This window comes from Xiphophorus maculatus, chromosome 17 (assembly GCF_002775205.1).
Source record: "Xiphophorus maculatus strain JP 163 A chromosome 17, X_maculatus-5.0-male, whole genome shotgun sequence".
Classification (NCBI taxonomy): Eukaryota; Metazoa; Chordata; class Actinopteri; order Cyprinodontiformes; family Poeciliidae; genus Xiphophorus; species Xiphophorus maculatus.
In genome coordinates, this window is record NC_036459.1 from 16,757,102 (window position 1) to 16,780,924 (window position 23,823).

The window sequence follows — 23,823 nt, forward strand, 5'->3', positions numbered from 1 at the left end:
AGCATCGAAAGCACAAAGTATAAAGAATTATTTATCGTTGTCAGGCTCACTGACCTGGAACAAGCTGGCCGGTTATTCAACTGAGATGAAATATCTGAACGATCCTCAAGACGACGACAGCTGCAGCTCCAACAGCAACGACTTTGCGTACTCTGACTTTTCCGAGAAGATTCCTCTCAATGGGTGAGACTCGTCTTTAACATGTCTTCACAAACAGACCAAAAAAAAAAGAAGTTTGACATGTCAGCTCATTTAACACATCTCTTTCTTCTATTAAAGGCAATACCCTGATGCTGATCCAGAGAGTTTAAACTTCCTCTCTGATCATAAGCCAAGCAAGAAGAAGTATGAAACTGAATATGTAAGATCAGGTTTATTCACTTTCATTCCACAATGTAGTTTTTTTTTTGCTATTTTTTAAAAATTCTGTTTTCTCCTCTTCAGCACCAGGGCAGGGCCTCCTTCGGCATATCTGTCTTGAACCTGTGCAATGCCATCATGGGCAGCGGCATCCTGGGTCTGTCCTTCGCTATGGCCAACACCGGCATCGCCCTGTTTGTGTAAGCACTTGTCTTTTCATCCTAATTTGGCTGAGCGGCATTCAGACAAATGTTGTTTTCAGGTCTCAGGCTATGATATTCCTAAGATCAGCAAGAAATTTTGAACTATTCTGTTCATATTGACTTGCAAACAAAGAAGAAAAACCTCATATCTGAAGTAATGTGATGCTACCGGCAACCTGAACCTGTTGGTCTAAGATTCTGTAAAAGACCATCTGGGAAAAATATCAACAATAAAATGTGCACACACGTGTGTGTGTGTGTGTGTGTGTGGGGGGGGGGGGTTGTTCCAAGAACACATGCACCTCCAGCATAAGTTTATTTTTCGCTAGAAGAAAGTTATTGGAGGTTGTTTTGCAAATTCGCCCCCTGGTGGCTGTTCAATGTATCATGTTTTTGGGAAAATGTTTTGTTAGTGACTAAAAAGGTTTCTGTCAGCAGAAGCCTGGATTTTTAAAAAAAAATCAGAATTCCTATTAGTTATTGCTGTGCCTATTGCACAACTTGTATCATCAAGCATATAGTTTTTATTTATTTATTGCCGATAAACACAAGTCATTTACAACTGAAGACCTTTTCTCTCTTTTGTACCTACAGGATTCTCCTGGTTTCCATTGTCATTTTCTCCTTGTATTCTGTCCACTTGTTGCTAAAGACAGCAAATGAAGCAGGTGAGCACCAGCTCTGACTTTCTAGCAACTTTTTATGTTTTGAGCACATTTAAATGTCAAGATCTAAAACTCTTGGCATTTTTTCCCTCTTTTTCCAGGTGCTCTTGTTTACGAGTCACTGGGTTACAAGGCCTTTGGGATCCCAGGCAAACTGGCTACTTCCTGCTCCATCACCATGCAGAACATTGGAGGTGAAGGACTGACCTTTCAGTATAACAGCTATGCATTGTAACTAATGCAATGTTATGATGCTTATATTCAGCTACCATGTTTTTTTAACTGAAACATTTCTTTTCTATGTCCAAATTGGCAGTACAGGCAGAATTAGATAGTTTTTACATTATTATTATTTCTATGAGTGTATTTTGTATCTCTCAAAATATCAGAAATGACTCTTTTTTTCTAAATGTATAAATTTATGCTAGAGCTAACGTCTGTGTTTATTTTCTTTTGTTTTCTTGCTTCTTTTTATCTTTTATGCAGTATTGTCAAGCTACCTCTACATTATTAAATACGAACTCTCCATTGTTATTCAGTCCTTTACTGGAGCAAGTGATGGGTAAGTAGTTAAATATTTGGTCATTATAACAACTTAATAAAGAAATAGCAGAATTGCTTCTTATTAATTGCATGGCTGCTGTTCATTTCACCATTTGCCACTTAATACCTTCATAGGTTTTGTTATTTTAGAGCTGAAATTTCTAGTACAAAATCAAATTATGTGACATTCTATAGTTGTGCTGCTCAACGTGGCAGCATGTTGGAATAGAATAGAATAGAATAGAATAGAAGTACTTTATTCATCCCAGCAGGGAAATTACTTCGCAGTTACAGCATAGAGACAAGACACAATAACAACTACCACTGAGTAGTAGTTGTAGATAAAATAAAAAAAATAAAAATAAAATATAAAATGCTGTTAATATAAAAGGCAACTTAGAGCAGTCCTTGCAAAGATTCAAAAAATGCAGATACAGTATGTATATGTAAATATATGTACAGCATGTGTGCCACAGTGCAGTTGTGCAAAATTGGACTGATTACTGCAGAACAATGATTTAGCTTTTATTGTACAGTGAGATGGCATGTGGCAGGAAGGATTTCCTGTATCTGTCCCTACGACAGCGGAGCTGGAGCAGCCTATGTGAGGAGGTGCTCCGCTGTCTGTCCACTATGTGGTGGAGAGGGTGCTGTTTATTGCTCTGTTAATTAAGATTTTATCTTCTTAAAAATTTTAATTCCTTTATTTCTGGCAGGAATTTAATTATTTATGACCAAATTTGAACCCAACTAAAGCACAATAGTTGAAAATGAAGTGTTGTTGGATGCAGAGCAGGAGCAAAGAGGAGAGAGAGAAGAACATTCAAACTCCTCCATCAATGATAATGAGCAAGACGAGTCCAATTTCATCCAATTGTCTAAGACATTGAATGAACTGGACTCAGCCAGAGTATTGGGAACGCAGTACTACGTAAGCATTCGACTGTAACGTTTATCTCCCAGGCTTTCTGACTCTACGAGCCGACAAAGCTTTATAAAGGAAATGGATTAACTGAAACATTGACGATAAAAGATGGCGTCATCCAGGAGTTTTACTGTGATGTGTCATCTCAGCAGCCTAGATATTTATATGTGGTAAACACTTACATGACCAAGCAAGTGGTATCTGCTTGGTCATGTGACAGTTAAAGTGACTACGGGGCTACATTGGTCGTCTGCTTCAATTATAATATTGGTAAATTCTGAAATAACAGCAATATATCAGATATCAACATCATCTCAAGTTTTCATATTGGTGGGCCCTAATAATTAATCTTCTGTAGCTTAGAAATACCTGGAGAAAAAAATACACAAAAATTTGAAATAATATCCAATGTAATAATAACAAAAAAGCAACAATCTCATAAGAAAATAAAATAAAAAAAACTGTAGCTTGGAGAGAATGTCAAATGACTAATGTAACAGGAGAACTTCAAGAAAAACGGTGTTAGTGCGCTGTTACAGTTCACCAGGATGTACAAAATCTTTTTGACATTTATTTCCAGAACCCTGGTGAAACCAGGTATTCGTTGACGAGAAAGTATCTTTTGGTTTTTCAATAAACGTTACCAATAGGTTCTGCTGAGTACTCTGCTGAGATGCCATTGAACCTAACACCTGCCTGAAGAACATGAGTTTTTTTTCTTTTTCGATAAATTTTGGGACTTCTGGACATTGCTTTGACCAACTAACAATTGACTCAAAGTGAGATCATTTCATTGTCTGGGTTGAATTGGTTGTTTAAAATAAGGCTATTGTTAATTGCATTTCTGTTTTATGCTTGCTTAACATTTTTTTCCTATGATATTGCATCACTGTGTTGGTTTAAGTCTGCCATGTATTAAAGATTGTCTGGTTAGAGAAGAATTGAATTCATTGGCTAACTTTTCTGCCAATCTCTTCTCCCTCTCTACCTTCTGCTTCTTTTCTTCTTCATTGATTTCCACATTCAAACCCCTTTTGCAACATTTCCTTTTCTATCATGAGGTTAGGTTGAGCACACTGTTGAGTTTTATGACCTTTTGTGAAAAATTGGTGGGCAGGTCTGAATCTAGAGAGTGACATGACCTCCTCTGAAGCTGAAAATTCAAGACAAGTGCAAAAATTCTCATTTTGAGTATTCAAACTAATTAATTACATTTTCTCAACAGATTGTGTAACAAATATGATTCTATCAATTTAAAGATGTATTTGTGTGTTTCAGTGAATGGTACATCAATGGAGATTACCTTGTGATTCTGGTCTCAATTATTGTTATCCTGCCTCTCTCACTGCTCAGGAACTTGGGTAAGGAGTGTGTGTGTGCATGTGTGTCATAAAATGTCGTTCCTAAGTAATAATAAAAGCAGAAGTGGCAGCTTTGAAACTGCAGTGACATTTTTTCTGTCTCCCTTAGGTTACCTTGGTTACACCAGTGGTCTGTCTCTACTCTGCATGGTGTTTTTTCTGATTGTGGTGAGTACAATCCCACCTTGTTTCCTTCTTCCTCCTTTGACAGTTAGATACAACCCATTGTAATGTTTAGTTTATTTAGGCAATGTAATAATATAGCACCATCCAAAAATATATCTTTTCTACATGTTCCTACAGGTGATCATAAAGAAGTTCCAGATTCCATGCCCTCTGCCTATTCCTGACTCTGGAAATGAAACCATGCATATGTTCAACAGCGACAACGCCACGACAGATGATGACACTTGCAAGCCTAAATACTTTGTCTACAACTCACAGGTAAATCAGTCTCTCACAGATTAAACAGATTTGAATATTTTCAATAATACTGGAAGAATAACTTCTAATCTTTGTAATTTTCCATCTCTCCAGACTGTCTATGCTATACCCATCCTCACTTTTGCCTTCGTGTGCCACCCTACTATCCTACCCATGTATGATGAGCTCAAAGAGTAAGTGCTGCTGCAAGGATTTAACCCAAAGTCCTATAATGTTTAAACTACACCATTGTTATATTTCTTTAAAGTTTGGTCTGGTGTCTAAATAAAACTCTCCTTCCCTGAACAGCCGGTCACGCCGAAAGATGCAGAATGTGGCCAACGTGTCCTTCCTGGCCATGTTCATCATGTACCTGCTGGCTGCCCTCTTCGGATACCTCACCTTCAACAGTAAGTTGGGCAAGATTTAAAAACTACATTGTGGTAGCTTTAGATATATGTATTTTTGAAAAATCTATTTCATAATTAATAGGCAGCTAGATAATAGATTTTTAGGCTAGCTTTGACAACTGCCAAACGGACTACAAGTAAAAATTAGCTTACTTGAGCTGCGTATTAATGTTTATTAACATACACTGTCCATTGAGAAATAAATAAAACAATACATGTTTTCTTTCACACATTCTGGTCTTGAGTGAAACTCTCACTTTATGGGTTCACTGGTCATTTACCTTGAATTTGAAATGTTTTAGTAAATTGCAATGTAAGGAGGACTTCGATTAAAAATCTTAATATGTTGATTCAAGGCTGGTTACACATCAAAACAACATTCAATCTTGTTTTTTGAAAATTCTGTTGCTATTATTTGAAAAGTTGAAAAAAGGGAACATCTTTTTGGTCCTGTGGCTAAATGTTAGCTTCCACATGCTAACCAGCGCAGCGTCTTGGCTGAAAAGCTTCTCTTGAGCAATTTTGCTCGACATCATTACTGGTTTTGCCTTAATTTTAATAACCTGTAAATATTTTAACAAATCGTACACAAAACCCCCAAAAGACTAGCATAATTATTAGTAGCTTAAAAACCTCAATAATTATAGCCGGGTAATAGCTCAGTTCGGAACATAATATTGGTCACGACTCAGGTTCATCACAGCGGGTGCAGCACCTCGCGCACGTCTCTCATGAACTGGCCTATCAACAGTATTTAATAAATTTGTATCAGAAATAAAACAATACGTACCTGTACGGAACATAATATGTACTGGTAAGGACTCAGGTTAATCACAGCAGCCACAGCACCTTATGAAGAATAGCATTTCATGTTAACATCAAGCTAACGGAACATTTTACCAGTGTTAAACTCAGTGAATCTGCCTCGCGCACGAGTCTGATGAACTGGCAACGAGACGTCTGTGATCACTATAGTGATAACTGCCAACCACCAGCAGGGGGAGCTGTTTCACCCATTACTCTTGAACTCAAACTAGAAATGGAATTATATACAATATTAACTCTGTTACACTAGCAACACTGGCTACAAAAGACAGAGCTTACATCTTAGTCCAAAGTGTTAGCATGCTATTGTTTGATAATTAGATATGATTGGTGTTGAAACTGAATTTACGGAAAGCTGAATTTAACTAAAGTGATCTCTGTCATATTTCTATTCAGTCCACGTGGGACCTGAGCTGCTCCACACCTACTCAAAGTTCTACAAGCACGATATTCTCCTGCTGGTTGTTCGCCTGGCTGTGCTGGCCGCTGTCACACTCACGGTTCCTGTGGTGCTCTTCCCTGTAAGTATTGAGGGTCTACTGTTAATTATCCAGTCAGTCATGAAGACTATGAAGTCCATTGAGCTAATCTTTGTCAGGTTCTGAACAGATTCGTACCTCAGTCGGCCACCTGCTGTTCCCAGGAAAGGACTTCAGCTGGATCCGTCACGTTATTATCACCCTGAGCCTGCTAGCAGGAACCAACATTCTGGTCATCTTTGTCCCCAGCATCAGAAATATTTTTGGCTTCATTGGTAAGTAACTGCACATGTTAATATGTATCATCAATCAATCAATCAAATTTTATTTGTATAGCACATTTCAGCAGCAAGGCATTTCAAAGTGCTTTACATCATATGAAACACAGAAACACAATGCAACATAGAACCAACAGTCAAAACACAACATTAAGTCAGGTTCCATCAATAAATTTGTAATTGATTACGTTTCAAATACAATTCCAAACAGGTGGGATTTCATCAACTTTCTAACATTGTATTATCGACCTTTTATGATTAATAGCTCCGTTTTTCCTCATTCCAGGTGCCTCTGCTGCTGTAATGCTGATCTTCATCCTGCCCTCAGCTTTCTATCTCAGACTGGTTAAGAAGGAGCCAATGAAATCCATGCAGAAGATTGGGGTAAGACATTATTAAACATTTCACAATTTCAATCACATTTTGTTTTTTAGTAAACTCAATGTGAAATATTTTGTAACAACTTCAAATTAACTGTGAAATGATTTCTTCCACCAGGCTCTGATGTTCCTGATATTAGGATTTGCTGTCATGTTTCTCTGCATGACTCTTATCATCTACGACTGGATCGTGAACTCTATGAAAGATCAAGGTCACTGAAGCTCCAGCTCTTCTGCTGGTGGAGGGGGAAGCTTTCAGAGTCGGACTGCAACAAACACACAACCAACAAAAACAGTGTGACGAACAAAGCAAACCACAAAGACTCACTTGATGCTCGGCTCTGGCTTTCTGAGCAATGGACCGTACCATTCCAAGAGAATGTATCTGAACTCTGTACATTTTGCTGTTGTAGATCACAAAGATGGTATTTCCCTCTTTTTATCGTAACTTTTTAAATAATATTTCGCTTTTTACTTTTTTTTCTGTTTCATTATTGTGGTACAGCTGTTAACAAAAAGGCCTCACAACACAGACTGAAAATTTGTAGTTTCAAACACAGCTTCCTCTCAGGTACAGTGTTATTCGTGGGAGAGTGTAGCTGTGAACTCTGACCTCAGCGAGAACATCCTGCTTAACGAAGTACGTGAATCTCCCAAAGACACAAACGAGACCACGGGACTTAAAGCTTCACGGACAATTTATTTTCTTTCGACCTTTGCCTTCTGTTTTGTTCAATTTTACCAATAAAAACAAAACTTTATGCGGTCTGTATTAGATCTTGTTTGACGGGCGTGTGCGGCAGCGACACTACTGCTTCGGGAAGGCCGCCAAGGCTTTCGTTTCCCTCCACCATCCCGCGACTCCTGATCGGGGGCCACGGAGGGAAACCTAGAATGTTTTTTTCTTGTTAAACCGCAACAGCTTCAGCCGTACGAAGTCAGGTGCACTCCTAAACATCAAGAAAATACCCAGAATTCTTCAGTGTCATAGCACAATGCAGTGTTTTACAATGAAGAACAATGATAACCCAGCATGGAGCCAAATCCCAACCAAGTCAAGAACCGCTCATCAGAGAGTGCACTGTGTTTCCAACACTAACACATCAAGAAAAACTGTGTCATCTATTTATGGAAGGCCGTTAAAGAAATGTAATTTCATTTATTTTAATATATTTATACAATGTTATATGACATATGCATGTGAATGTATATACAGTATATGTTTGTTTTTAAAGATTTTTGTGTGAACAATTTCATGGAGCTCAAAATCCAAATGAGGTCATATTGTGAAGAGTTTGCTCAGAACATCAGAGTGTTATCTGTTCATTTCTTTAGAAACACTGAATATTCGTCCTGGATGGATTCAGTGGTGAAAGGTCATGGCTGGAGCCACTTTGACATTTTTTTAAGCCCCTGAAGACAGACACAAATCAGCAAACCGTTCTCTTTGGTCAAACACAGAAAGGATGCTGCCTGTCAGAGCTACACTCTTGTTTCAATGAAACAATATGTACATGGTGTAAATAATGTCCCAATAAAATGAACTATGACCTGAAACCTTCACTCTCTGTCTTCTATGTTGTCCGCTTTATAAAGTTGGAGACAAATACCCTGGTATTGGTCTAGATTTGATGTTCGCATCTTAACGTGACATTTGCTCTATTCTGGTCTTTTATCTCTTAAACAGAGCTGAAAACTGTGTAAACTGATTGGATTCATCAAGTCTGTATGAATAAATATAACTGTGCATTATCAGCACAACAATAGGAAGTAGGACTGTGTAACCTAATATATTTGAAGGTAATATGTTAAGTGGAGATTAGCTACTGTGATTCTCTTCTAAAGCTCTGTTTTTTCCCCTTTTGATTGTTTTTTATCCAATAGCACATCGTTGTGTGCCAGTCTCCGCCTCTCACCCTTCCTGTGACTCTGTCCTATAAGTATCAGAGCTGATGCAAATAAAGGTAAGTCCTAACACCTGCTCCAGGAGTAAAGTCTCCTCCCTTTTAAATAGTTTCACTTTGTTCACGTCTCTAAAGGTGAGTAGCCTACATTTACTCTGTTACTTTAGTAACTTTTTGATAAATATATACTTCTTAGAACAGATTTACTGTACTATACTTTTAATTTTTACTTAAACATTAAGTAAAAATTATTAAATATAATAATAACAAGTACATATTATTGTTAACAGTATGAGGCTCTGATATGAATATATGTTTTTTTTGCCATTCTACCCAGTGGATTAGCTTTTACAAGTTTATTGTAAATCTGTTTTGGGCAATTCTGAGATGCAGTAAAAAGAAAAAATAATAAAATGTGATAAGTCATATCAAAAATAATATGACTTTATGCAACTGATATTAGTTTTTATTGTGGTAATGAATAAATTGAGAACTTTTTACAGTTTCACATAATCCATTTCTAATCTGCGTCAAACAGTTGAGCTTCATCGTCATGTTACTGAAGGGCAGCTACTATGTCAGTGAGAAGTTCTGTTGGTAATTAAAGTTCATGCCGAACATCTGAAAGTGTTCATTTTTAGAAAACAACCTGAACTCTGGTCACTTTCTGGAGTAAGAACAAGCTATGAGGCTCAAATCATAATGACGCATTTCTTTCATCCGCTGTTACTGAAGTAAAAAAAGTCATGATTTCTCTTCATTTTCGCATCTTATATAAACTATGTCACCTGTTTCAACAAATAAATCAGTTTATTGCTGCAATATCAAACTGAATATGTGTATAGTTCTGTATAGTTTGAAAATAAATAAGATGTTTGTGTCAGTTCTAAAGGTTAGACTTTCAGCTGTTTCTTACTGACTCGCTTGAAACAGGTTTTTAAAGCAGGTCAAACAAGTCAGTGGTCCGTATCAAAGTATGAACAACAGAAAAAGTCTTGTCTACAACATCTAATGTTTGACTGTCTTTTAATCAGATGTCACACTAGACTTTCTTGTTGAAAAAAGCGTCATCGTCATGTTACTGAAGGGCAGCTACTATGTCAGTGAGAAGTTCTGTTGGTAATTAAAGTTCATGCCGAACATCTGAAAGTGTTCATTTTTAGAAAACAACCTGAACTCTGGTCTCTTTCTGGAGTAAGAACAAGATATGAGGCTTAAATCATAATGACTTTCATCTGTTACTGAAGTGAACAGTGTCATGATTACTACTAGGCTGTTTCTCTGTGTTTTCGGATCTTATATAAGCAAAACTATGACACCTGTTTCAACAAATAAATCATGTTATTGCTGCAATATCAAACTGAATATGTGTATAGTTCTGTATAGTTTGAAAATAAAAAAGGTGTTTGGGTCAGTTCTAAAGGTTTGACTTTCTATTGTTCTTTTCTGACTCGCTTGAAACAGGTTTTTAAAACTGGTCAGACAAGTCAGTGGTCCGTATCAAAGTATGAACAACAGAAAAAAATGTTTGACTGTCCTCTAGTCAGACGTCACTCTAGCCTTTTTTTGTTGTCCCTCATGTTAACTGAGAGCATAAAAAAAAACTTCCCAAGGTGGAAATAGTTATTCTTCTGTTTGTCAGCTAATAAGTTGACATAATGGATGATTGTAGGTCATATATTGAAAGTCTAATCTGAAAAAGACTATCTCAACCATTCTGAGTTTATACATACACATTTGGCAGAGTGAACAGACAAGTGGACATAATCAAACTGAAAATATAAAAATATTGATCCACTGCCTTCTTTTTTTGCTTTTTATCTGTAAAATATCCATCAACTAGAAGCCTGGGACTAAAATTGTGATATCCAGACACTGATTGAGACAATAATAGCAGCATTTAAACACTAACTCTCTTTTCTACCAAGCAAGGAGAAACATGGCACAGAATATGTAAGCGGCAACATCGTAAACTTTAGGTTTTCGTTTCTCACGTCTCATTCTGTATTTTTCACTCAGCAACAGAATGTTTCGTCAAGTGGGAAGGAGTTTTCTAGCAAAGATCCTTGGAGTGTCATCTTATTGTTACAGAAGTGGCATCACACTGTTTGTGTACGAACACCTTTTCCATCCATCCATCCATTTTCTTACACTGTTGTCCCTAGTGGGGTCGCGAGGTGCTGGTGCCTATCTCCAGCTAACATTCCGGGCGAGAGGCGGGGTACAACCTGGACCGGTCGCCAGTCTGTCCCAACGAACATTTTTTAACATTTTTCAATATTTAAGAATATTAAGTCTCACTGTCCAGTGAAAAGCAGTCTGATGTTAGAGACTTTAACTGCTATGTCTCTTATAGTTCATACCTGAACTATAAGATGAAGACAACAAAAGTGCCAACTACGATGACAGTAAAATGCAGTCGCTTTATTTTAAGTGTGAGAAACTGCTGGAAGTGTGAGGCTCATTTTAACCTGTGCTGACAAAACTAAACTGTACATCCTGTCAACAAAATAAACATAAAATTGTCTTTTCTATGAAAGCCAAGACTCTAATTTAGTTGCAGAGAGTCCAAACTCCCTCCATAACTAAAACTCAATCTCAGGGAAAGAAACTGAACAGGTTAGTTCCTGTTTTTATTCCACCTGTAATCATTTTTCTTTCTGGTATCCTTGACAGTTTCTTCACAATACCAGGGTGATTCTTCTAGCGGTAACAAAAACCTGGGCAGTAGGTTTTTGTTCATCCCATTGCCAAGGGTCAGTCCTTTTCAATGGGATGGGTTCTAGAACTGAGATGAAATGTCTGAACGATCCTCAAGACGACGACAGCTGCAGCTCCAACAGCAACGACTTTGCGTACTCTGACTTTATCGAGAATATTCCTCTCAATGGGTGAGACTCGTCTTCAACATGTCGTCACAAACAGACTAAAAGAAAAAGTTTGACATGTCAGCTCATTTAACACATCTCTTTCTTCTATTAAAGGCAATACGAAGATGCAGATCCAGAGAATCAAAACTACCTCTCTGATCATAACCCAAGCAAGAAGAAAGATGAAACTGAATATGTAAGTTCAGGTTTATTTATTCCACAATTTAGTTTTTTTTCATGCTATTTTTTTTTTAATTCTGTTTTCTCCTCTTCAGCACCAGAGCAGGGCCTCCTTTGGCATGTCTGTCTTCAACCTATGTAATGTCATCATGGGCAGCGGCATCCTGGGTCTGTCCTTCGCTATGGCCAACACCGGCATCGCCCTGTTTGTGTAAGCACTTGTCTTTTCATCCTAATTTGGCTGAGCGGCATTCAGACAAATGTTGTTTTCAGGTCTCAGGCTATGATATTCCTAAGCTCAGCAAGAAATTTTGAACTATTCTGTTCATATTGACTTGCAAACAAAGAAGAAAAACCTCACATCTGAATTAATGTGATGCTACCGGCAACCTGAACCTGTTGGTCTAAGATTCTGTAAAAGACCATCTGGGAAAAATATCAATAATAAAGTGCGTGTGTGTGTGTGTGTGTTTGTTTTAAGAACACATGCACCTCCAGCATAAGTTCATTTTTCGCTAGAAGAAAGTTATTGGAGGTTGTTTTGCAAATACGCCTCCTGGTGGCTGTTCAATGTATCATGATTTGGGGAAAATGTTTTGTTAGTGACTGAAAAGGTTTCTGTCAGCAGAAGCCTGGATTTATTTTTTAAATCAGAATTCCTATTAGTCATTACTGTGCCTATTGCACAGCTTGTATCATCAAGCATATAGTTTTTAGTTATTTATTGGCAATAAACACAAGTCATCTACAACTGAAGACCTTTTCTGTCTTTTGTGTTTACAGGATTCTCCTGGTTTCCGTTGCCATTTTCTCCTTGTATTCTGTCCACTTGTTGCTAAAGACAGCAAATGAAGCAGGTGAGCACCAGCTCTGACTTTCTAGCAACTTTTTATGTTTTTATCACATTTAAATGTCAATATTTAAAACTCTTAGCGTTTTATTCCTCTTTTTCCAGGTGCTCTTGTTTACGAGTCATTGGGTTACAAGGCCTTTGGGATCCCAGGCAAACTGGCTACTTCCTGCTCCATCAGCATGCTGAACATTGGATGTGAGGGACTGACCTTTCAGTATAACAGCTTCATTGTAACTAATGCAATGTTATGATGCTTATATTCATCTACCATGTTTTATAAACGGAGACATTGCTTCTCTGTGTCCAAATTGGGAGTACAGATATTCAGATAGTTTTTACATTATTATTATTTCTGAGTGTCCTGTGACTTTTTTGTATCTCTCAAAATATCAGAAATGACTCTTTTTTCTAAATGTATAAATTTATGCTAGAGCTGTTGCTAACGTCTGTGTTTATTTTCTTTTGTTTTCTTGCTTCTTTTTTATCTTATATGCAGGCATGTCAAGCTACCTCTACATTATTAAATACGAACTCTCCATTGTTATTCAGTCCTTTACTGGAGCAAGTGATGGGTAAGTAGTTAAATATTTGGTCATTATAACAACTTAATAAAGAAATAGCAGAATTGGTTCTTATTAATTGCATGGCTGCTGTTCATTTCACCATTTGCCACTTAATACCTTTATAAGTTTTGTTATTTTAGAGCTGAAATTTCTAGTACAAAATCAAATTATGTGACACTCTATAGTTGTGCTGCTCAACGTGGCAGCATGTTGGAATTGCTCTATTAATTATATTCAGATTTTATCTTCTTAAAAACTTTAATTCTTTAATTTCTGGCAGGAAATTAATTATTTATGACCAAATTTGAACCCAACCTAAGCACAATAGTTGAAAATGAAGTGTTGTTGGATGCAGAGCAGGAGCAAAGAAGAGAGAGAGAAGAACATTCAAACTCCTCCATCAATGATAGTGAACAAGGCGAGTCCAATTTCATCCAATTGTCTGAGACGTTGAATGAACTGGACTCAGCCAGAGTATTGGGAACGCAGTACTACGTAATCATTCGACTGTAACGTTTATCTCCCAGGTTTCCTGACTCTACGAGCCGACACAGCTTTATAAAGGAAATGGATTAACTGAAACAATGACGATAAAAGATGGCGTCATCCAGGAGTTTTACTGTGATGTGTCATCTCAGCAGCCTAGATATTTATATGTGGTAAACACTTACATGACCAAGCAAGTGGTATCTGCTTGGTCATGTGACAGTTAAAGTGACTACGGGGCTACATTGGTCGTCTGCTTCAATTATAATATTGGTAAATTCTGAAATAACAGCAATATATCAGATATCAACATCATCTCAAGTTTTCATATTGATGGGTGCCTAATAATTAATCTTCTGTAGCTTAGAAATACCTGGAGAAAAAAATACACAAAATTTGAAATTATATTCAATGTAATAATAATAATAAAGCAACAGTCTCATAAAGAAAAAAACAGTGCAGCTTGGAGAGAATGTCAAATGACTAATGAATAATGAAGGCTGTCTTATTCCATGCATAGCACCAGTCAGTTTATAGGCCATGTCTATTGGTTCCCTGAAAAACTATCAAAATCCAGATATTTTTTTTCAGTCATAGAAAGTTTTCCGGACAGAATGTGAAAAGTGGACATGTCCAGTGTAAGGAGGACATTTGATCACTGTTGGAATTAATTTTTATTCACAAACTGATCAGGCCCATTTCTTAAGCATTCCTTGTGTTGGAGACACAAGGAATGTGTGCTTTGTGTCTGCCAGTCTAGAGAGTGATCTGACCTCCTCTGACGCTGAAAAGTCAAGACAAGTGCAAAAATTCTCATTTTGAGTGTTCAAACTAATTAATTACATTTTCTCAACAGATTGTGTAACAAATATGATTTTATCAATTTAAAGATATATTTGTGTGTTTCAGTGAATGGTACATCAATGGAGATTACCTTGTGATTCTGGTCTCAATTATTGTTATCCTGCCTCTCTCGCTGCTCAGGAACTTGGGTAAGGATGTATTTCCTAAGTACTAATAAAAATTGAAACACCAGCTTTAAAACAAAAATATTTTTTTATCTTACCTCAATAGGTTACCTTGGTTACGCCAGTGGTCTCTCTCTGCTCTGCATTGTGTTCTTTCTGATTGTGGTGAGTATGACCCCTCCCTCTTTTATTTCTCCTGTGACTTAGATTTTGTAAATTGCTTCATTAAAGCTTTCAAATCAATAGTTATTTAATTTTTTGAATATTGTAAAAATATAGTGTAGTCCAAACACTTATTTCCCTTTATGCAGGTGATCATAAAGAAATTCCAGATTCCATGCCCTCTGCAATATTTTCCTGACGCTGGAAATGAAACCATGCATATGTTCAACAGCGACAACGCCACTACAGATGATGACACTTGCAAGCCTAAATACTTTGTCTACAACTCACAGGTAAATAAATGCAGGTTAAATAGGCATGAGACAAGCGTCTCGGTGAAGGCGAACGCTTTTTTTCCTCTGCTCCTCTCCTTACCCATTCTTATCCTGCTTGCTCTGTTTTTGTGTTGCTTTTTTGGAGCCTTTCTTTGCACATCCTCTGAATCTACAAATTATGGATCTGGTTAACCAGTCTCTCAGTGCAATTGATCAAATTTTCTCAACAAGAAGACAGGGCATAGGAGAGCCCTTTTGTCCTGCAGGGACACACCCGGCGGGATTCACCCTGGATTTATCATAAATAAATCCAGGGTGATTTATCATAAATAAATCACGCTGCTAACATGCTAACACGTTAGCATGTTTTAAACATGCTAACATATAATCTGCAACAAACTCAGATTATTACCTTTGGTTTAACGGCTTAAACCCAATGTGAGACCTGCACATTGGTCTCACATTGGAGGTGTACGGACACATGTACAGACATTAGAGGTACCTCCATGTCCGTACCTCTAAACTTTCACAGAAATCATCTCCACATGGCTGGAGTATTACAATTTATAAGCACGCAATAAAGTGATCATATTGCACCTGACAACAGGTTGTAGTAGGTATGTTCACCTCAAGTTTCAACCTAAGGAGCCCGAAACAGGATTTCTGCTGTTTGGAGCTTGTGAATACCTGGATTATTGACAAATTTGTGACGGATTTGGCCTAACTAGTGAAAACTCAGACTGTTGGTGTGGGACAGAGACGCAAGTAAGATGCAAGTCTTGCTCAGACTTGCAGCCCAGCTGAGGACTCAAAACTCACTAGCGGGATGGAATAGATCTTGGAGAAGTTACTAGCTTTGGTTCAGTGGAACGGCCACATCAATTTGGATGATTGGTATGAACTATAAGAGACATACCGGTTAAAAACTCTAGGACAGACAGAAATTTTAAGTCTGCCCGATCTAAAGAGAATTTGTTATTCTGAATATGGCTCCCTGTGGCCTTCTGGCTATCTCGAATCTCCTGGAGTTCATGTAAACAACCTGCTCCTTCCCATCTCCTCACCCTCATGAAGTCACCCTGGAATTTTATGGCTGAACTCTCAAGGACTCGCTCTTGATTATTCCGACTTTATCAGAGACTTTATTTGGGAGAAGAGGCTGCGAGAGCCTTTGCCAGCCTGTCTTTGTTTTTGTCTTGCTATATGTGCCAAATCTTACCCAATGTTGTCTTTTTATCCTACTTATCAATTACTTTTTAGATTATTACTTGTTAGAAACTGTGGAGTACTCACTTTTAATCCAGAAAAGGAATTAGAACAAACTTGGAATCCAGAGAGTCTAGTTTATTAGTTACTCTTTAACTTATTTTTTAGAAACTGTAGAGTGCTCACTATTTAGACCAATACTATACTATTTAGACCCAGAAGTCCAAAGGATACTTACCGTACTTACTTACACTTATTTAGCAGCCAAGAACAGCAATTAAAACAAACTTAGAATCCAGAAAAACTACCTTGGCAACTATGTTTTAGACTCCTATTCCTCCAACCCAGAAAAGGAATTAGACCAGAGGATATTTACTTATGCTTATCTAGCAATCCTGAATAGGAGAATCTAGTTTTATATACTTTGGATCAACATTATTAGTTTCTTTTTCTTCTTTTGCTCTTTCCTTTGGTTTGATATTTTGTTTGCATTTCCTTTTAATTCCTGTAAAGCACTTTGTATTGGCTTGTTGCTGAAAATGTGCTATATAAATAAAATGACCTTACCTTATGAATATTTTCAATAACACTCATAGTATCACTTCTAATCTTTGTATATTTCCATCTCTTCAGACTGTCTATGCTATACCCATCCTCAATTGTGCCTTCGTGTGCCATCCTAATATCCTACCCATGTATGATGAGCTCAAAGAGTAAGTGCTGCTGCATGGTGCAGTTTTAACACCAAACTTGGTGTAGTTTGGTGTTTTAACTACACCAATGTTATATTTCTTTAAAGTTTGGTCTGGTGTCTAAATAAAACTCTCCTTCCCTAAACAGCCGGTCACGCCGAAAGATGCAGAATGTGGCCAACGTGTCCTTCCTGGCCATATTCATCATGTACCTGCTGGCTGCCCTCTTCGGATACCTCACCTTCAACAGTAAGATATACAATAAGATTTAACAACAACGTGTTAGCTTTAGACTGTTAGCAGTATTGAGATGTTGTCAAGATGCGTGTTGGTGTTGGACCCAAATGCAGCAGGTTGAGATGTTCAGTAGATTTTGAAGATTTAATGAAGAAGAGCTGAACAAATAAATCACAGAAATCACAGGATTATTTAAATCCCATATAATAACAGGAGGATCCACCAAGACGTGAGACCGGCTGTTCGTCTCAGGTCCAGTAGGTTGACGTCATGACAGACACATTCAGTGTTCATTGCATTTTTCTTACAAACAGGGAATCAAGTTGGTGGTTATACACCTCTCCATAATCTGCCACCTTATCGTGGTGGAGGGGTTTGAGTGTCCCAGTGATCCTAGGAGCTACACTGTCTGGATCTTTATGCCCTTGGTAGGATCACCCAAGGTAGACAGACAAAGCGCAGCCTGAAGACCCCTTATGATGAGAAATAGCGTTGGATTTAGTGTTCCGTCGCCTTTGTTATAGCTTAAATAACATAAAGCTACATAATTTTTAAAGTTTAATCAGTAATGCTTTTATAACAAATTTATGTCAGATCATGATTTCTTGGTTAATGTCAAGTTGTCATAACGAAGACATTTTGAATAATGTCAACTTTGTATTAAAAGTGTCATGATTTACCGAATGACGCTTTATGACAACAGTCATAAATATTCATAAAGACTTACTCATGTTCATGACAGGTGTTATGTCGTGTTTATGTCGGCGTAATGACAGTGTTATTCACAACCCGTCAAATAAAGTGTTACCATATTTATTTGTTTAATGTGTGATGACACGTAGTGATTCAGTACAGGACTACGGGGTTTCATGAACAAGCTGAATGAATTCTTCATTCAGCTTGTTGAATATAATGTAAACTGAAAGAAAATAAAATGCAATTGAATATGCCATTACTAGTGTTTAATAACTTTAGGGTAAGAATGGATTATGATGGGAATTATTTTATGATGGCTGACCTCAATCCAGCCCTGTTTGGCTGGCTTGTTTGGAACCACAACTCTTGAGGTTCCAGGGAGCGAGGTGAGCTGAAGTGCTAATGCAACAACACTGGATCCGGGTTTGAAGCCAGGCCGGTTTGTGTCCAGAAGAGGCTAATAAAAATTCCTTCTTCTCCTCATCAATTAGTACTTTAAGGAACGTGAAAATATAAATATTTAGAAGGTGTCAAATCATTTAGTCTAGATTTGCTTCTTTTAGGTTGGCTTTTAATCTGGTTGTGGGCAAGACATTGTCTCAGAGAGATATTAGGTGGGCAACAGCACAAAAACTGCAGAGTTGTGTTCACTATGACTATTTTCTTTTCTGGATGAAACAGAAATTAAATCTTCTATGTAGAAAACATCAAGGGTATTGTTTTAAGTATACTACACATCCTTGTCTTATGAGTTAGCATGTCAATGTTTATTAATTACATATAATTGCAGCTGAGTTGGCATTAAATCAAACTGTTCTTAGTTGTAAGAAGTAAGTAAATGTGTCAGTTTTAACTGAATTGATCTCTGTCATATTTCTATTCAGTCCACGTGGGACCTGAGCTGCTCCACACCTACTCAAAGTTCTACAAGCACGATATTCTCCTGCTGGTTGTTCGTCTGGCTGTGCTGACCGCTGTCACACTCACGGTTCCTGTGGTGCTCTTCCCTGTAAGTATTGAGGGTCTACTGATTATCCAGTCAGTCACTTAAGACTATGAAGTCCATTGAGCAAATCTTTGTCTTGTTCTGAACAGATTCGTACCTCAGTCGGCCACCTGCTGTTCCCAGGAAAGGACTTCAGCTGGATCCGTCACGTTATTATCACCCTGAGCCTGCTAGCAGGAACCACCGTTCTGGTCATCTTTGTCCCCAGCATCAGAGATATTTTTGGCTTCATTGGTAAGTAACTGCACATGTTAATATGTATCATCAACTTTCTAACAACGTATAATCGACCTTTTATGATTAACGGCTCAGTTTTTCCTCATTCCAGGTGCCTCTTTTGCTGCAATTCTTATCTTCATCCTGCCCTCAGCTTTCTATCTCAAACTGGTTAAGAAGGAGCCAATGAAATCCCGGCAGAAGATTGGGGTAAGACATTATTAAACATTTATGTCTCTTATTCTACACGTGATGCCAAAAACATTTTGAGTTGTATTAAATGGAAAACTTTATGAATGCATCTTTGAGGTTATTTACAAACTGAAACTATGAAGTATTAATAGTGAAATGATTTCTTCCCCCAGGCTCTGATGTTCCTGATATTAGGATTTGCTGTCATGTTTGGCTGCATGACTCTTATCATCTACGACTGGATCGTGAACTCTATGACAGACCAAGGCCACTGAAGTTCCAGCTCTTTTGATGCTAGCGAGGAACTGAATTTATTTTCTGTTTTTAACTTTTATTTTAAAGTTGCCATTTTTTACTGTATCAAATATATGTGCTTTTTAGGATTTAAAAGCACATATTATTTGTCTTTTTTCAGGTAAGCCAAACCTATTCAATATTTCTCCTAAAGTCCTATGACTTTGCACAGAGGTACTAAGCTGTGTTAGCACTGACATGCTAACACTATGTACTCCAGCTTAAGTAATACTACTTGTATATTAAAGAGATACATATCTGCGTGCTGTGGTGACGTAGGGCATAGCACGACCCACGTTTGGAGGCCTTGAGTCCTCGAACCGGCCGTCGTGGGTTCGATTCCCGGACCCAGCGACATTTGCCGCATGTTCTTTCTCTCTTTCCTGTCAGCCTACTAGAACCCACAAAAAAAAGATGCATATCTTTTTAAAATATTTTGGAATGTCAAATCAATAATTTTTTTATGAAGCATTTGATTCAAATTTTTAAATAAAATGTTGTATTGAACCTCAATTCTCTGTGTTCATCATGTCTGATGTTGATCTTTGTTTTCAAATATTGGGTTTAGTGTGCAAGACATGCCTGAATACCAAGTAATGTTCTAAATGTGAATATTTTAGCAGGAGTTCCAATCTCGACTTTTCCAAGTTAGATTTTTTATTTTTATTTTTGTCATCTCAAGGAACTTTATAAAACACTTTCAGTTTATTTCCTGTCATTTAGAACTTTGGTCCACATACAATTCACTCCTGAGCAGAGGAATCAAATACATATCCATATGTGTCACAATAACAAATTTTGCTGGACAATAAATTGTCCCAGAACTTATTGCTAAAATGATAATATTGTTGTTCTGAAACCATTTTCAAGTAATGTAACGGAAATGGCATAATAATGGCAAGAACGTATTCTTACAAATCAATAAACTTTAAATTCTACTGAATATTTAAACACTGAACTGGAAGACATTTGAAAAAAACTAAATAAGTAAAGAAAATCAACAAAAACAACAAATAAATGAATTATGAAGTCTCTGTAAACTTATTTTAAAGAAACATGGATAGTTGAGACCAAAGAACCAGATTGACGACTTTTATCATTCAGTTTTTGGTAAAAAGAGAAAAACGATAAACAAGCAAATGAAAATGATTGAGTTTCTTTGTCCAACACAGTTATTTATGTTCATTTGATCTTTTCATGTAAAATGATCAAGGTTATCTAAAAGAACCAGGCACGAATAGGTCTTATTCTTACAAGAAGAAAAACAAGCTTTACCAACGGTGGTGTCAGTTACATTTAAGAGGGACTTTTAATATTAATTTTATATTTTTAATTCTTTCATAAGAATTCATTGCCATTGATTTTCTTAAGTAATATATAAATTTTTTCCATAAGAATCTGAATAAAATTTGGTCAACAGATTCTGTAGCTTGGTTGTCTAAATGCAAGGAGAGAACACAAAATAAATGAGCCGTAATATTCCCTCCGGTTTATAAACAACTCAGAGTCTGATGAAAGTAAAGACAGAGGCTAAAGCTGACCACAAAAAACCCCAGAAAGGAATCAGATATAAAACAATAACAGGGTATGACGACTGTATTGTTTTTGTTCCATATTTTAAATCAGTTTAGTCGGTGGTTTCATTAATTGTTCCTTTTTGGTTGTTTGTTTCCAGTAGTGACGACACATGAAGCATTCATGTTTTATTAGTTGGTTAGCAAAACAACAAATGGTTGAAATTTTAGAATTTATAAATATCAAAACAACATTCAATCTTGTTTTTTTGAAAACTTTGTTGGTGCTATTTGGTCCTGTGGCTAAATGTTAGCTTCCACATGCTAACAAGCACAGTGACTTGGTTGAAAAGCTTCTCTTGAGCAATTTTGCTCGAGATCACGACGAATTTTGTCTTCATTTTCTTAACCTGTAAATATTTTTAACAAATTGTACACAAAAACCCTAAAAGACTAGCATAATTATTAGTAGCTTAATAACCTCAATAATTATAGTCGGGTACTAGCTCAGCTCTGGAACATAATATTGGTCATGACTCAGGTTCATCACAGCGGGTGCAGCACCTCGCGCACGTCTCTCATGAACTGGCCTAGCAACAGTATTTAATAAATTTCTATCAGAAATACAAAGAAATGAAACAATACGTACCTGTACGGAACATAATATGTACTGGTAAGGACACAGGTTCATCATAGCAGCCACAGCACCTTATGAAGAATAGCATTTCATGTTAACATCAAGCTAACGGAACATTTTATCAGAGTGTTAAACTCAGTGAATCTGCCTCGCGCACGAGTCTGATGAACTGGCAACGAGACGTCTGTGATCACTATAGTGATAACTACCAACCACCAGCAGGGGGAGCTGTTTCACCCATTACTCTTGAACTCAAACTAGAAATGGAATTATATACAATATTAACTCTGTTACACTAGCAACACTGGCTACAAAAGACAGAGCTTACATCTTAGTCCAAAGTGTTAACATGCTATTGTTTGATAATTAGATATGATTGATGTTGAAACTGAATTTATGGAAAGCTGAATTTAACTGAATTGATCTCTGTCATATTTCTATTCAGTCCACGTGGGACCTGAGCTGCTCCACACCTACTCAAAGTTCTACAAGCACGATATTCTCCTGCTGGTTGTTCGTCTGGCTGTGCTGGCCGCTGTCACACTCACGGTTCCTGTGGTGCTCTTCCCTGTAAGTATTGAGGGTCTACTGTTAATTATCCAGTCAGTCATGAAGACTATGAAGTCCATTGAGCTAATCTTTGTCTGGTTCTGAACAGATTCGTACCTCAGTCGGCCACCTGCTGTTCCCAAAAAAGGACTTCAGCTGGATCCGTCACGTTATTATCACAGTGAGCCTGCTAGCAGGAACCAACATTCTGATCATCTTTGTCCCCAGCATCAGAAATATTTTTGGCTTCATTGGTAAATAACTGCACATGTTAATATGTATCATCAACTTTCTAACAACGTATTATTGACCTTTTATGATTAACGGCTCAATTTTTCCTCATTCCAGGTGCCTCTGCTGCTGTAATGCTGATCTTCATCCTGCCCTCAGCTTTCTATCTCAGACTGGTTAAGAAGGAGTCAATGAAATCCATGCAGAAGATTGGGGCAAGACATTATTAAACATTTCACAATTTCAATCATATTTTGTTATTTTAATAAACTCAATGTAAAATATTGTGTAACTAACAACTTCAAATTAACTGTGAAATGATTTCTTCCACCAGGCTCTGATGTTCCTGATATTAGGATTTGCTGTCATGTTTGTCTGCATGACTCTTATCATCTACGACTGGATCGTGAACTCTATGAAAGACCAAGGTCACTGAAGCTCCAGCTCTTTTGATGCTTCAGTTCTGTTTCTAACTTTAACTTTAGATTTCTGTTTTTAACTTTATTTTAAAGTTGCTATTTTTTTACTGTATCAAATATATCCTAAAAAGGACATATTATTTGTCTTTTTTCAGGTAAGCCAAACCTATTCAATATTCCTCCTAACATCCTATGACTTTGCACAGAGGTGCTAAGCTGTGTTAGCATTGACATGCTAACACTATGTACTCCAGCTTAAGTAATACTACTTGTATATTAAAAAGATACATATCTTTTTAATTTAAACTTTTTTCAAAAGACCGTAAAATAAATATTTTGGAATGTCACATCAATAATTTTCTTATGAAGCATTTGATTCAGTGTGTTATATTCAATTTTTAAAAATTTTAAATAAAATGTTGTATTGAACCTCGATTCTCTGTGTTCATCATGTCTGATGTTGGTCTCTGTTTTCAAATGTCTGTATTTGAGGCAAGACATGCCTGAATACCAAGTAATGTTCTAAATGTGAATATTTTAGCAGGAGTTCCAATCTCGACCTTTCCAAGTTTGATCTTTTATTTTTATTTTTGTCATCTCAAGGAACTTTATAAAACACTTTCAGTTTATTTCCTGTCATTTAGAACTTTGGTCCACATACAATTCACTCCTGAGCAGAGGAATCAAATACATAGCCACATGTGTCACAATAACAAATTTTGCTGGACATTCCAAGAGAATGTAACTGAACTCTGTACATTTTGCTGTTCTAGATCACAAAGATGGCGTTTCCCTCTTTTTATCATAACTTTTTAAATAGT

The 23,823-nt window shown here is 37.0% G+C and overlaps 3 protein-coding genes across 3 annotated transcripts; all 3 read left to right on the plus strand.

Annotated features, from left to right (window-relative positions):
• Positions 1 to 85: 85 nt before the first annotated feature.
• LOC102234411 (sodium-coupled neutral amino acid transporter 2-like) lies at positions 86 to 7,250 on the plus strand. Its single transcript, XM_023350634.1, has 15 exons — positions 86 to 183; positions 280 to 361; positions 445 to 560; positions 1,158 to 1,231; positions 1,330 to 1,422; positions 1,715 to 1,790; positions 3,975 to 4,057; positions 4,167 to 4,225; positions 4,361 to 4,501; positions 4,595 to 4,674; positions 4,790 to 4,890; positions 6,112 to 6,236; positions 6,325 to 6,469; positions 6,759 to 6,856; positions 6,971 to 7,250. Exons 1-15 carry the CDS (start codon positions 86 to 88, stop codon positions 7,070 to 7,072), a joined length of 1,473 nt encoding a protein of 490 aa, XP_023206402.1. The 3' UTR covers positions 7,073 to 7,250.
• Positions 7,251 to 8,836: 1,586 nt separating this feature from the next.
• LOC102231190 (sodium-coupled neutral amino acid transporter 2-like) lies at positions 8,837 to 19,892 on the plus strand. Its single transcript, XM_023349823.1, has 16 exons — positions 8,837 to 8,891; positions 11,433 to 11,647; positions 11,741 to 11,822; positions 11,902 to 12,017; positions 12,590 to 12,663; positions 12,762 to 12,854; positions 13,156 to 13,231; positions 14,618 to 14,700; positions 14,783 to 14,841; positions 14,988 to 15,131; positions 16,953 to 17,032; positions 17,160 to 17,260; positions 18,829 to 18,953; positions 19,040 to 19,184; positions 19,279 to 19,376; positions 19,532 to 19,892. Exons 2-16 carry the CDS (start codon positions 11,532 to 11,534, stop codon positions 19,631 to 19,633), a joined length of 1,494 nt encoding a protein of 497 aa, XP_023205591.1. The 5' UTR covers positions 8,837 to 8,891; positions 11,433 to 11,531; the 3' UTR covers positions 19,634 to 19,892.
• Positions 19,893 to 22,226: 2,334 nt separating this feature from the next.
• On the plus strand, positions 22,227 to 23,026 carry LOC111611879 (sodium-coupled neutral amino acid transporter 2-like; the record flags this gene model as incomplete). Its single annotated transcript, XM_023350635.1, has 4 exons — positions 22,227 to 22,373; positions 22,462 to 22,606; positions 22,701 to 22,798; positions 22,918 to 23,026. Coding segments are annotated over 4 exons (492 nt in total), but the record flags the coding sequence as incomplete, so codon positions are not given.
• Between the last annotated feature and the right edge of the window lie 797 nt (positions 23,027 to 23,823).

Excerpts from the sequence above, each read along its gene's own strand:
- LOC102234411 (XM_023350634.1), top strand. The coding sequence starts at position 86 with ATGAAATATCTGAACGATCCTCAAGACGACGACAGCTGCAGCTCCAAC. Across the intron at positions 184-279 it reads GAGAAGATTCCTCTCAATGG|GCAATACCCTGATGCTGATC; the intron begins GTGAGACTCGTC and ends CTTCTATTAAAG. Across the intron at positions 6,237-6,324 it reads TTCCTGTGGTGCTCTTCCCT|ATTCGTACCTCAGTCGGCCA; the intron begins GTAAGTATTGAG and ends GGTTCTGAACAG.
- LOC102231190 (XM_023349823.1), top strand. The coding sequence starts at position 11,532 with ATGGGTTCTAGAACTGAGATGAAATGTCTGAACGATCCTCAAGACGAC. Across the intron at positions 12,018-12,589 it reads ACCGGCATCGCCCTGTTTGT|GATTCTCCTGGTTTCCGTTG; the intron begins GTAAGCACTTGT and ends TTGTGTTTACAG. Across the intron at positions 12,664-12,761 it reads AAAGACAGCAAATGAAGCAG|GTGCTCTTGTTTACGAGTCA; the intron begins GTGAGCACCAGC and ends CTCTTTTTCCAG.